This window comes from Schistosoma haematobium, chromosome ZW, assembly GCF_000699445.3.
Source record: "Schistosoma haematobium chromosome ZW, whole genome shotgun sequence".
Classification (NCBI taxonomy): domain Eukaryota; kingdom Metazoa; phylum Platyhelminthes; class Trematoda; order Strigeidida; family Schistosomatidae; genus Schistosoma; species Schistosoma haematobium.
In genome coordinates, this window is record NC_067195.1 from 20,172,455 (window position 1) to 20,186,050 (window position 13,596).

Consider the following 13,596-nt stretch of genomic DNA (forward strand, 5'->3'; position numbering starts at 1 on the left):
TATCAATACTCAATCCTTTTTAAGTTTGATATAAACTGTACATAATTAGTTTACTATCAAGTTACAAGTTTATCAAATATTATTTCTTGATTTAATTAGAAGAATCAGAACATACTTTATGTAATAGTTTATGAGAGGTGTTTTAAAAAATACATGGTTAAATTTATACTATGTACTTGTGAGGACGGCCCACGAGTGAATTCAAGGAAGCTCTAAGAAGCTCGGAAATGGTCGAAGATATTCAATCCATTCATCTTTTGGAAGAATATTACAGAATCTTTACATGTAGCTTCTCTATTGAACAAATACTAAAACCCCCTGTATGCGTATTGGATGACTATAATGATGATTTTGTTTTTACTAAAAAAACTATATAGACCTGAGAGTTTTGTATCATATTTGACACTGTTTGGATTAGCATTCCTTACACTTGTCCTCTGTCCTCTCATTTGCGACTTGGAGGGTTCTAGCGTTCGAGTGCTCTATTTGTACGTGGTATATTAAGAATCTAACCTCTAGATATAACAGTAATGTGATAATATATATATATATATATATATATATATATATATATATATATATATACAATCATAATAATAAGAAATTATCAGGCTTTGTTGGTTAGAAAAAAGACCAGTCTGTTACAGAAAACAATAATAACATATAAATATAGACCAGCCGTTCTAACTCAGTGGGTCTAACTTCTGGTGGGTTAGTAGTGGCACACTTTATAAGGGTGCTGTAATAAAATGAAACGAATGACCATTATTTATTTTTATACCTCTGTTAGCCACTACCTAAAATATAACGAATAAAGCTTAAATGATTTATAGTATTTTTAATTTTTAGAAATCAAAGTCTTAATACACGGGTAGTTAGAGGAAAGGTTTTGCTAGAATAATTATAACCAATAAGAACGAAATTATCTGCTCATAACTGTGTACCAACATTTTTACTATTATCTCTTTAAATGAGAAAATCAAACATCGTGAAATATTCTAGCTATAAAGTAATCCAGTTGGGAAATCCAAAAATTTCCCTCTTCAAAATTTCTAGAGGCCAAAGAAACATCAGGAAATGTTTTATCTAATTGATGTTGCATAGAAGCTTCAAAAAAACATCTGGGAAATGGGGAATCAAGTGTTATGTTTTCGAATAAATACTCACCTATACCATTAGCATGTTTTCACGAAGTTCCAAGAGTCCAAGGTCACAACTAACATCAGAAATCGACCTTAGAGTAAATCTCTAACTTACATTTTGCGCTATTTCTCCATTGTTCCAATTAACTTGCAAAATCAGTTTTGGGGCAAGATAGTAATAAGACAGTCAGCAGTAAACGTTTGAAATACTTATTTGAAATAGTTTATAAAGGCATATATTCTTTGAGAACTGCAAAGTAATTTAGAATTGGATTGGTTGTCAAGGCTAAATGTAACTTTCTTGTCCAATAGATCCTTTAACCACATTAAATATCACCTTAAATTGTACCAAGTAATTTGCATAGCCTTTTGGAATATAAGGAGGGCTGAATGGACAAGTTCCACTGGATTTCATGAAGAAGACATGTCTATCAGAATAAAAATTTACAAGGACATTTGGCAGTCATTAACTGAATGTACTTACAACTTCAAAATAATGAGCTATAATGGTTTAGCCGAAAACAATTTAAGGATACATTGATTCTGATTGACTTATTATGTTAGTTCTGCAGTGTAAATTATGAACGTATTTATTTGAACGAAACTTAATCACCGTAAGCTAAATAATTACAACAAAAGCATTGATTTGAATACACTACATGGTTTTAAACCCGTGTTGTAAACTTCCTTATTTATCAACATTAGAAAGCAGTTATTCTACTGGACATTTTTAGTAAACTGCATTTTGTTTTGTTTCTTAGTACATAAAACTATAAGCACATTGAATACATATATTCTTTGTATGATACAAGTGTTTGTTGTAATTAACCTTGTTTATGTTTCAACTCCCAAAATACCATAAAAATTAGGTTTTTAAAAATATATTTGTGGTTTAAGTCGTAACATCAAAGTTAAGGTAAGCTAACTGTTGAACTACCGTTGTCTCAAATTATCACTAGAACTAGTAATTAATTATATTGATTTTTCAAATAATTTAAGTGGAAACTTCTATATTCTTCTTAGTATCATTTTGTACATTCATGTGTCAAAGAAGTGATGTTGAATCCATATTAAGAAAAAATATACAATCAAAAAATATATTGATCTTTCAATCCGAGAATAAAAATAATGAGAGCACGCAAAACTGTCAAAAATATGATAAAAATTTCAATAATATAACTGATGATTAAGTAAGTTGATGAGAACGTTTGTTATCTAAAAATTGTGACAAAGTTGATCCTTTTCTTTATCACATTGAAAGATATTTTGATAATCGAGCTTTGAATGTAGGCTTTTTAGTTTGCTTCAATAGTTTGACATGCCATCAGAGAAGACTTTCTGGATACTTCTCAAACACTCAGTCGGAACGCAGTCGCTCGTATATCGAACTTTAGTAAGTCGCTAGTATATATACTATATATTGATCAACTTCATCCATGGTGTCTTGTTCATTCCTAACATGTCCGATTTCTGTTTAGCAACAATACTCCGTGCGCTTGTTATTTCTGGGATAACGCTGCTTTTGTTTTTTAATAAATTTGAACTAAATATTCTAAACCTTCCCATATGCATATGATTAACTTGCTTATTAATAACTTATCATCATTTTCCCTATTTCACATCGACTTAAAACTTCGTTTTAGTAAAAACGTTACTCTCTAAATGCAGCAAAACGTATAGCATTTAGAAATGGATGAGGAGATGTCAGTCTCAGAACAACAATCAAAGTTTATCTACGATTCACATATTACAATAGGTTGTTGTAATAATTCTGACTTACACTTTCATTATACAGGGGTACAGGTTTAATATTGACCAAGTCACGCTAAAATATGTCATAACCGATTTATTTTTCAAATCGCGAACTTTAGTGCGCAGTGCAAAGCGAAGTGTTCCCATAGTTACATATTAGACGTTTCATTAATAAATGCAATCTAGTGTGACTAATTTATCGTCAAAATATTATTTGCTATATCAGTAAATGAATTATTCTTTGAAATGGATAAACATTCGATAGAGAACTACATGCACATGTATTTTATTTTTTATTCAGTTAGGAAGTTTTCTTCCAATATCGTGTCAAGAAACCAGTGTAAGACTTTTGAAATCATCTTGAGTGTTATTATTTCATTTTGCTAGTGTAAAGTTTTTTACACCTGATGTTAGCATTATGGGTTGTTGTAACTACAAACTAATCACAGAGTAACTGGACTATTTTTAACGAATATTATTGTCAACCAATCAAATAATTTCAGTGCGTTTCTACCAATCAAATTCCTGTGAATAGATCACAGTCATAATCCCATGAAGAGAAGAAATCTTTTTAAATCATCTTGCAACTACAACTATTTTAACATCTAAGCAATTCATTGTTTAAATAATGAATAATAAAAATGATTAAAAACTGACTTCTGTCTCTTAATTGAAATCTACATGCACATCTTAAATGTTTTCAGTTGATAAATCTATTGTAAATGATATTTAAAAATCGGAAAAATATATTTTATGTGGAAATAGGGATTATTTTACTGTCTGGAATAGGTGGTCTTTTCGCTTTAATTAGTGTATGCTTCAGAGGCTCATGGATCTCTCAAGAATATTTTGATAAAATACATATGCATAGGAGTCGAGATCATTTGAGTAAGTTAACTTTAAAATTTAACAGATTTGAGTTCAATAGTTTGATTTGCATTTAATATCGACTGATGTATTGTGTATTTAATAATGAGTATGTAGGTATCATTACCAAGGTTTGAGTTGATAATTTTGAACAAATTGAGCATTGAGTAGATTGTTATAAATAAATAATATATTTGTAATATTCCAATGAGTTCAAAAATTAGATTTTCTGACGTTTCGTGACTTGGTGTGAGCCACTTCTTCAGAGAATAATTAATACGTTGTTTCGAATACATTTATGTACTCGGTAATTCATTCCTTGATGTCTTAATTAAAACCTAGAAATATCTATTGTAAATTTTATTCTTACATATATGAGTAAACAAATATCACCAAAAGTTTGCTAACTGTATTATACTAACTACTCAACAGATAAGGAAGATTAAGTACGAAAATACACAGTCAGATGTCTAATATACTTAACCTGTTTGAAATATACATCAAAAATATGTTTAGTTACTATTTATTAACATTAAACAAATCGAACCTTTCCATTTTCATCAAGTGATCTCCGCCAATCATAATTTTCTGTTTAATTTTTATAAAACGCTAACTCTAATTGTACTGTTATCTGTATTGTATCACTTATCATATCGGTATTACAAAGATTTCCAGTCTGAACCACGAGTACAAAAAGTGGATGTAACAGTGTAATGAATGTTTGTTTATCGAATTATTCTGAAATACAATCAGACGACTTGTGTTGTTTTTTCTTTCCAATAGAATACCTTTATAAAAGTGATTTATTGTTAACTGTGTTAATTTAGATCCACCAATAATGATATTAAAAATAATCTACTTTAATGGTGAAATCAATTAATTTTAGAAAATTAAGCGTATAATTCAACATGAATAACTTAATAGTTGAATTCATGAGTCATCTGAAGCTAGACTACCATGGAAATCATGGAAGCACTAGACGGCCGTTCCGTCCTAGTGTGGGACTCCTCAGCAGTGCGCACCCACGATCCCGCCTCACAAGATTCGAAACCAGTACCTATCAGTCTCGCGCGCGAGCGCTCAACCATTAGACCACTGGGTTGGCCGGCATCCAACGGAGTTAATGTTTAACTTTAACATGAATAACAAATTATTCATTAAAATGTAAATATTTTGACAAAATAAAAGAATAATCTTTCAGTTCACACCGTCTAACGATGTACAAAACTAAGCTCGAAATTATAGGGAATCCCTTAATTGCCAGGTTTATCCGTTGTTTTTTTTTGCCTAACAATGTTGAATATTGTTATCAAAGTGTCAGACAGCTATTATTTTTCATTTGTCATTTGCTTGAAAATTGAGTCGTTTATAGATTTGGTTAAATATTCGATACCATTATTCTTTTATATTGTTATTCTAAACGTTTACTTTCATACTTTGAACATTTACTTATTAAGAGATGTTTTTCTTTTAAAATCCAAGATTTGTCCCAGTATTTGTTTTTTGAGAAAATATAATTGGTAGTTATTATGATAATTTAACTTTTCAAATAACATATACGTTTTGCATTCATTCTCTTCTAATATCTACTTTTAAGAAGCCACATGATAAAAGATGAGATATCTTGTAGTAAACTGACTACAATTAGTAAGTTATTGTCCTTACCACTTGATAAAAACGTGAATAACGTTTGATCATACATAATTTTGAACAGAAACAATAAGTTAGTTGTTCAGTTTATTTTGGTAACTATTCGAAGGTACGGATGTTTACTGAAGAATATTCCCATGGAAAGTAGGCTTCGATCAAAGAACTACTGAAAGCCAAAAAAATAGTGAACAACTATTTCAAAGTTTATTCCGTAAGAAAATTAATAGAGAGGTCTCAGACGATAAGTGGTCATTATTCTTTGTACTAATTTCTGAGTTTATCTCTCAATATATTGTTCATCATTTAATGTACAAAATAATTCTTCAAAAACTTAACACAACTTACTTCAATCAACTTTCTCATTAATTAACTATCTGAACTAAAAGAAACTATTAATATTCATTGATGAACAAATTAATAAGAATCAACAGTGGTGAATACACTTATATCATTAAGAATAGCAATAATAGTAGCTCTTATAATACCATAAATGTTTTAAGAAATTCACGGCACCAGTTGCATAATCTTTCATAACGTCCACAGTTCACATGCTCCATATAGTAATTATTGAAAAAATATATTTTACAAATGTTTTTAATGGCCACTCATTTACGATGACGAAAGTTTTATTTTCCGGTCCAGCAAATACACCATGTTTAGGGAGAATAGGATTCCCACGTGTTTGTTGATTTCCTTTGCAGGATAGATAAAAACGAAAATATTCCGTGTTAATTCTCCATTATTTAACAAACTTTTGTGTTAAGTTATAAAACAAAAAAAACTATGTGAGATAAATGTTACTGATTTTTTAATCAGCTTAAAGTTTTCAAAGAGAAAAAATGGCAATAAAAGATTCACAACACTCGTACTTGATAGTTAAGTTTACGTTATTATATCGAAGCATTTACTAAGCTTCAATAGACATTTTTTCCAGTTATTATCTAATCAAAATAAAATGATTTTGTTATTTCAGATATCTCAAACGTAATCTATAAACAACTACACAAGCAATAAGTTACTGAATGGACTGAATTCAATATAAAGCTCAAAGATCAACCATTTCTCTCTCATACTGGTTGAAACAAGCCAGAAAGACTTATCATAATCATGTTATTGAACCGTGTTTAATAAAAGCACGTGAATTGGTATTTTTTTTCGAACGAAACTAGATGAACAAAACTATTTTTCGTGCAGTGAAAAAAATCGTTTTCAGCTGGTAAATAACTATTGGAGTATATATATATATATAGTCTTGAGGATTTGAGTTGTAAACGATTTTATTTCCAGTATTAACAGTGAATCGTGTGACTTATTGTGTAAATGTGTACCACTGGAGATCATGTCCAGTAAACTGTCAAAAAAAGTTAGAAATGTGTACACAGATTTCAGTTGATTGTTTTTAGAAATACAAGTAATTTGATTTTCCCCAATAAAAAAAATAGAATTTTATTAAAGATGAACATCTCTCTAAGATAAATACCGTGTACGATTAACGTTTATAAATTTAAACAAATCTATTACATAACATATGCCTTTAGGAAAAATTGACAAAAAAATACACATAATTTCAGCCATATTTACTGTGAAACACTTTTGTAAGTATTTTAAAAACAATATGATGTTTTATATCAATTTTCGTCAATATTAGAACCAATAGTTTGGTTGTCGAGTATATAGAAGACATAATTTGTATAAAATTATGTCTGAAATTATGCCAGCAAGTGAAATTGCAAATGATATCGATTTTGATTATTACCCTGAAGTCTAAAAAAGATTTGTTGGACGAAACTTTGGAATTATTTTAATTCAGTCGATGCGATTAGTTCAAATATAATTTTACACTAATAAGGTATGGTGTTTTGTAAATTTCTTTTAAAGCGCTTAGAGTTTTTCGATTGTAAAACTACCATATCTAATGTTGATAAACTAAGATGTTTGTGAAGGTGACCAATTTCATAAAAATATACTTTATTGACTTATTCGGTTTGTACGACAGAAACTGATGAATTTTTGTCCAACGAAAATATTTCAGAATCCTTGTTCACCTCAGTGATTTTCTTTATGTTAAACATCGAGTCCCACGAGTGCTAATCATTCATAACAATCAAATTTTGTCGATTTTGGAATAAGTATTGAGAACAAATACAACAGACTATCTCATACAGTCTCACTTTGAAGTTTTCCTTAAGTTAACTTCATTTTTAAAATATAAAGGTATAATCGTTCATTACATTTTGTGTGTCTAAGCATATAATTCTAATACTCAAGTCGTGTTTTTTTTGTAAAGTCTGTATTAAGTAACCATTTTAATGTTAAATTATAGTGGTGAATCCCGGAAATACATCACTTGTTTCTCTCTATAATAAACTATTCCTAATCTAGAAACTCTTGCATTTCTATTTTTCGCTTGTTTTTTCGTTTCTAGTCTAACAAAGTTTAATTTGTAATGTAACGGTGTAGCAATAAACTTATAAATTCAGTGAAACAAATGTTGTTCCAATCCACTGTTATGCTTCACTACTGACAACATTTATATGATTTAAAGCGAATGACATTACTTTTGAATAACAGAATGTGTATAACTAAAATACTTTGAAAATGAATTTGACCGAGAAGTTGAATCAATAGCAAGTTTCACGTGAACAAAATGGAACATGTTCATGGTCTAAAAACTGAAAACTGAATAATCATACCGTTGATTTTCTAGTTTATGAGGTCCAAACCCGTCTGTGGGAATGATTAAACCTTTACTATTTACTAATATTCTCTAGTTCCAAATGAATTTTTGTTCTATAAATCTATCTTATTGAGTTGTTCGGTTTCAGGGGTGATTATGAAAACAATTATAGAGCCTAGTAAATATTTGTGTTTTAATTGACACAAATATGATTGATTAGACTTGAGATATCACCTTGAAAGTAAAATACCAAGAGCATAGGTTGTTGACGTAGCGAATAATTGGATTTAATGTGTTATTTTGAATTTACCTTCAGAAAAATCAGTTCCCCAGATGATATTAACTTTTTATCATGATGATTTCATTGTCGTTCTGTATATCGTCAGGGATTATTCCATTTGAAAGCTCAGAGTGTGGTGTACGCTTCTTAAGTCGACAGAAATAAGCAGTATGTAGCAGGAATTGAAAGTGGAATGCTTAACAGCAGAATATTAAAATGAAGAGAAAAGGAAGGGGAACATAGAGAAAATGGAATATCAGCATGATTAAAAGAATTGTGGAGTATGTAAAGGACTATTTAAAGAAGATATGTAAATAATGTGTGCCATGTTCTTATGACTGAACAGATCAATGATGCATAAACCGTTCCGAGCAGTGCAGAGTCAATTCTGAGTTTTTAATGGTCCACCGAGGTACTAGCTTCTCGCCTAACCCAACCAGTTTAGTCCGGAACACCAATATCAGCCTCTGTTATACACATAATATATTCCAGATATATTGAGTTTATATACAAACAAACCAGACCGCATCATACCATAAAATAGAAAATAAAAATTATACAAGATCAAGCCGAAAAGTGGCCATCATTTTGAGAGACTGATACTAATAAGTTGGTAATATCTTAGGAATGATAAATCGTATAATAATAGTCAATGGGTCAAATATGGGCTCATAATAAGAGGAATATGAATGTGCATATAGTATAGTTACTTAATGGTTATAGAACAAGAATATATATAATAACGGTCCATAAATAATTACTAGCGGTTACTATCCATTTATCCTCGTCCGGACCTAACGATATGTTTAATACATGATTTTCATACTTTATAAAGACACCTGAGTTTCCATTCACTACAAGAGGACATAACCAAAAACATACAACTGAACTACAGATCTTAGACATAATGTGTTTTGATTATGAATCCAAACAAATAAAAATATTTGGTTTAAAGTGAGTAAACTGTACTTTAAAAGTCTCGGAACGGCAAATCATTGAATTTCATTTCAGTTATATTTTCCTTTAGATGTTCGTGTAAATAAAGTAGTTATTTCATATAGACATTTTACGAACATTAAAAATCTGTAGAAAATGCGTTGCATTGCCGTTTAAAACAAATTATAAACTTGTCATTCAAAAACTTGTGTTGCAGCAAATTGTCAGCTTTTCACTGAAATTATCAGTTGTTTTGATTAGTATTGTCGACTGTGGAATAGATCTTACAATAACTGTCTATTGTCAAATGGAATAGTAAAATTACTGTTGGCATATTGAAGTCTGAATTCACTGAATTTCTTAAAGTAAATTATCGTAATCCTATAATATGGACTGTTCTAATTATACTCATCCCGAAACTTGAGATTATTAAATTAAATGACACTTTGTGTTGTTATTGTGTTCTATTGATCAATCGCATAACTTGAAGAAATACATACCCAGTACTGCTCAGTATTTTTTTATTTTTGAGTTGATGTCGCTTTATGTTGAATATTTTGTTTCTAGTAGGTAAAAATGAAAATTTGTCTGAAATGATAAATATAAGGATAATGCTTTTCCTTAAGTCGTTTCATTTATCTAATATGAATACCCGAAGAAAAAGACATTACTTTTATTTGAAGAGTGAGTCATTTTCATTTCCCTATTCCACATTCACTGTATAATGTAAGTGTTTATTGTTCAAGGCATATTTTATGATTAATTTCTAATTACATTACTGTTTACCTATATACAGCTAAATGTGAAGCATCTTGTTGGCTTGCAATAATTGGAACAATATGTTGCGTAACCTCATCATTTATTGGTGCATTGAGAATGAGATATTGCAATGTTAAGGAGACGAAAAAGTATAAAACAGCACAATTCATTAATTCAATAGCTGGATGTAAGTTACCTTTTGGTTTTCAGTTTTATATAATGTTATTATTATGTATTAACGATTTTTATATTCGACATATCCCCATTATTGATAAAAGACTTGGATTTCATAAATAAAAAAATAGGCTAAAATTAATGTAGATGCAAAAATACCCTTCCCTACAAATGTAACAGATCAAATCAGCAGATAAAATTCTTGTACTCTGGTCTTATTTCGGCTGTAATAAAACAACAATTATAATGTTGCTGATTATGATAAAGTACTAAAGTAAAATGGATAAACTACTAACTTTAGTATTTAAGACTACGTTGTTAACTAATGAGTCAAACCGCTAGTACGCACTGTTTATTAGGGACAGGAATAAAATATTTCCCATTTTATGTAATTTATCCACTAACTGTTTTTACGTAATGGTCTATGTGAATCGTGAAATCTTTATCGTCAACCAACAATCTTGAAAATACTATCAGTAGATTACAGTTTATGGATATCTGGAAGATAATATTTATTAACTTACGCTACGATGTTCATGATAAATAATAATAAAGTTAACTTGTTAAGATGATATCCATGACTCACATTATTATATTTTAAAATGACAGTGAGATGAAAGGATGAAACTTTTGAGATGTGATAATTTTTATGATCCCCAGATAAAGAGTTCCAATACTCAACGTCATTTAATGATTGTCAACATAGTAGGGCCGATTCTTATCTTACTTCGAGGACTTTAGTAATGTTGTGTTATAAAACTAATAGTTTAATAGTGAAAGATTCGCTGTTTTCCAAAGAAAATCATTGAAATAGGTCTCATAAAGGACTCATCATCAAAATTTCCACATAGCTGATTCCTTAAGCCCATTTCTTTGAAGCTTGTACTGATGATGCTATCTAGAACGATAATGTGAGCTTCATGATCAAACCATTCTGTCAAGAGGAATCAATACTTTCTATTATTAATGCTGTATACATACTTACAGTAAGCCTGAATAAAAATTAGTGCATTAATTTAAATTAATTATCTTCAAGTCTAAAATAATAATGAAACACAATTGTTTAATCTATTGAAACCTAATTATCTTCCTTGAAACTTTATAACACCAGATTATAAGATAGAGGATAAACAATTAGAAACTGTTGGTTCAATGTTTATTTAATTTTTTGGCTAGATGTAGTGAAATCCAATACTTTTTGTCAGTCATATTAATTACTAATAGCAAGCTTCTTTTTATTGTTTTATGGCATAATTAAATTAAGCTTTTCTGTTCAAACCACTGTTAAATTATATAAAATGTGGAGATCATCATACACAAAACACCTTTCCGCTGTCCTCTTAATAAAACAGCATGTTTCAAAACAGTACACAATCATTAAGTTTGCAAGAATACTGTATCTATAGTGTAAAGAACAGTTTCGGGTATAGTACATTTCAAGTATAATAATGCAGAATTGTGAGCTTTAAGGCAATAAATTTGACTTGACTAATTAAACTGGGAATAAAAACGTATATGATTGGATTTTTAAATTATTAAACCCTAAATGTCAAATATTTGGTGGTAAAACAATACATAATTTGGTTCTTAACAAAATCGTTTTATCTACGTTAATTTGATTAACAGTTATTAATGAAATCTAAGACGAACTCCTCAGCTGGAAATATAACCATTCCAACGTTGATACTCACGGAAAGACATACTGATTAGTTGAAATCCTTGATAACGACTATGGGAGAAAATGTAATAAGGTAATACAAATAATCCAAATTGTTAGTAATTTTAGCGATATCTAACCTTTGTATCATTTCAAAGTGTAAAGATTAAGTGAGAAATACTTCTAATTACACAACTATATTTATTCCAAAGTCTTAATTTTTCTTTTTTTGAAATTAGTTAAATGCTGTTTTTATTCTTTTTTCAGTTATTAGTTTGTTAAGTTCCGTGTCTGTTTGGGCAGATTTTCTTTGTCATCTTCCATATGAACTAAGTACAACTTATCAATTGAATAAATTAACTTTTAATCAACATAAACAACCAATTAAGAACAGGAAAATATTTGTACCTCAAACTGGCAATAATCAAACTAATATATTAACAATTTCTTCAATGTTACATCTTTCTCGTAATTATTCTCTATCTAATTGGATAAAATTTAAAAAGGGTTTAAATCATCTTGAACATTTACATTATAATGGAAATTATTTATTTGGTTGGGCATATTGGTTTTGTGTAGTATCAGTTATATTTTTATTTTTAAGTAATTTGATTTATTTAATGAGAAAAGATTGTGAAGATGAAAGACCAGTTGAAATTGTTTTCACTTGACAACAATAACTCTAAAATGTTATCAACTAATGAATCCCTATTGAATGTAATAGTTAAATGTGTTATTTAATCTCAAATACAAAAAAAATGAAGTAAATGTGTTAAGTCTTGCTGATCGGACGCTATATTCGTTCCTAAGCTATTCTGATAACCCGCACGCTAGAACTATACAGCGACCTGAACACCAGAAAGAAGATGCGAAGTATGAGAGAAACACTTTACTCCAAGGTTAGTTTTTGTACAGAAAACATGGGTATTTATAGATATTAACGTTTGTTAAATCAGTATCATATTTCGGCAAATCCGTTAACGACATATTATGCTACTGACTAATAGTAGCACGCTACGTTGTAATTCTAAAATGCTTCATCATGCTCTGATTGGCTAGGACTCTTCGGCTCCGTTGAAGTTCTCCAAAAGCCGACTCAACAAAATGATGATAAATAAGAAATAATATTTCACTTCAAAGTTTGTTTTCGCTCCTGGTAATTGTAATTTCGGTTCACATGAATTAGGTAATGAATATAGAAATAAAATTTTAAAAGTTGAGATCATGAGCCAATTGAAGCTAGACCACTATGGACAACCTGGAAGCATTGGACGGCCGTTTCGTCCTACTGTGGGACTCCTCAGCAGCGGATCGTGAATGCGCACTTCTGAATAGTCTCATGGTAAGACGAAACGGCCGTCTAATGCATCTAGGTTGTTGTTTGTCTTAGCACATCATTATGTCTATTGTGCTCACAATCTATTCAGGCGCGTTTATGAAAAGTTTACAACCTTTCGCTGTACGGGATACAAAAAGGTACAATCAGCGACATCATGGTGGCTGGCAATATGCATTGAAACGAATGAACATTAATCAAATGTGGATTACCGAACTCCTAACATCTAACTGGTCATCATTCAAAATTTATCGTCACAATCGATCAAGGTATAAGAAAAGGAAACTTGTTGAAATACTTTATGCTGAGAATTCTATGTTGTACCAAAAATATAATGTTGAATAAAGCTTCTAATAATAATAATGA

At 29.8% G+C, this 13,596-nt stretch overlaps 1 protein-coding gene across 1 annotated transcript; it reads left to right on the forward strand.

Moving 5' to 3' along the window:
- Nucleotides 1-3,616: 3,616 nt before the first annotated feature.
- MS3_00002973 (uncharacterized protein) lies at nucleotides 3,617-12,800 on the forward strand (the record flags this gene model as incomplete). The annotated part of the gene is made up of 3 exons (XM_035730608.2): nucleotides 3,617-3,782; nucleotides 10,101-10,250; nucleotides 12,162-12,800. The coding sequence occupies 3 exons, from the start codon at nucleotides 3,617-3,619 to the stop codon at nucleotides 12,563-12,565; spliced, it is 720 nt and encodes a 239-aa protein (XP_035586786.1). The 3' UTR covers nucleotides 12,566-12,800.
- Nucleotides 12,801-13,596: the final 796 nt, after the last annotated feature.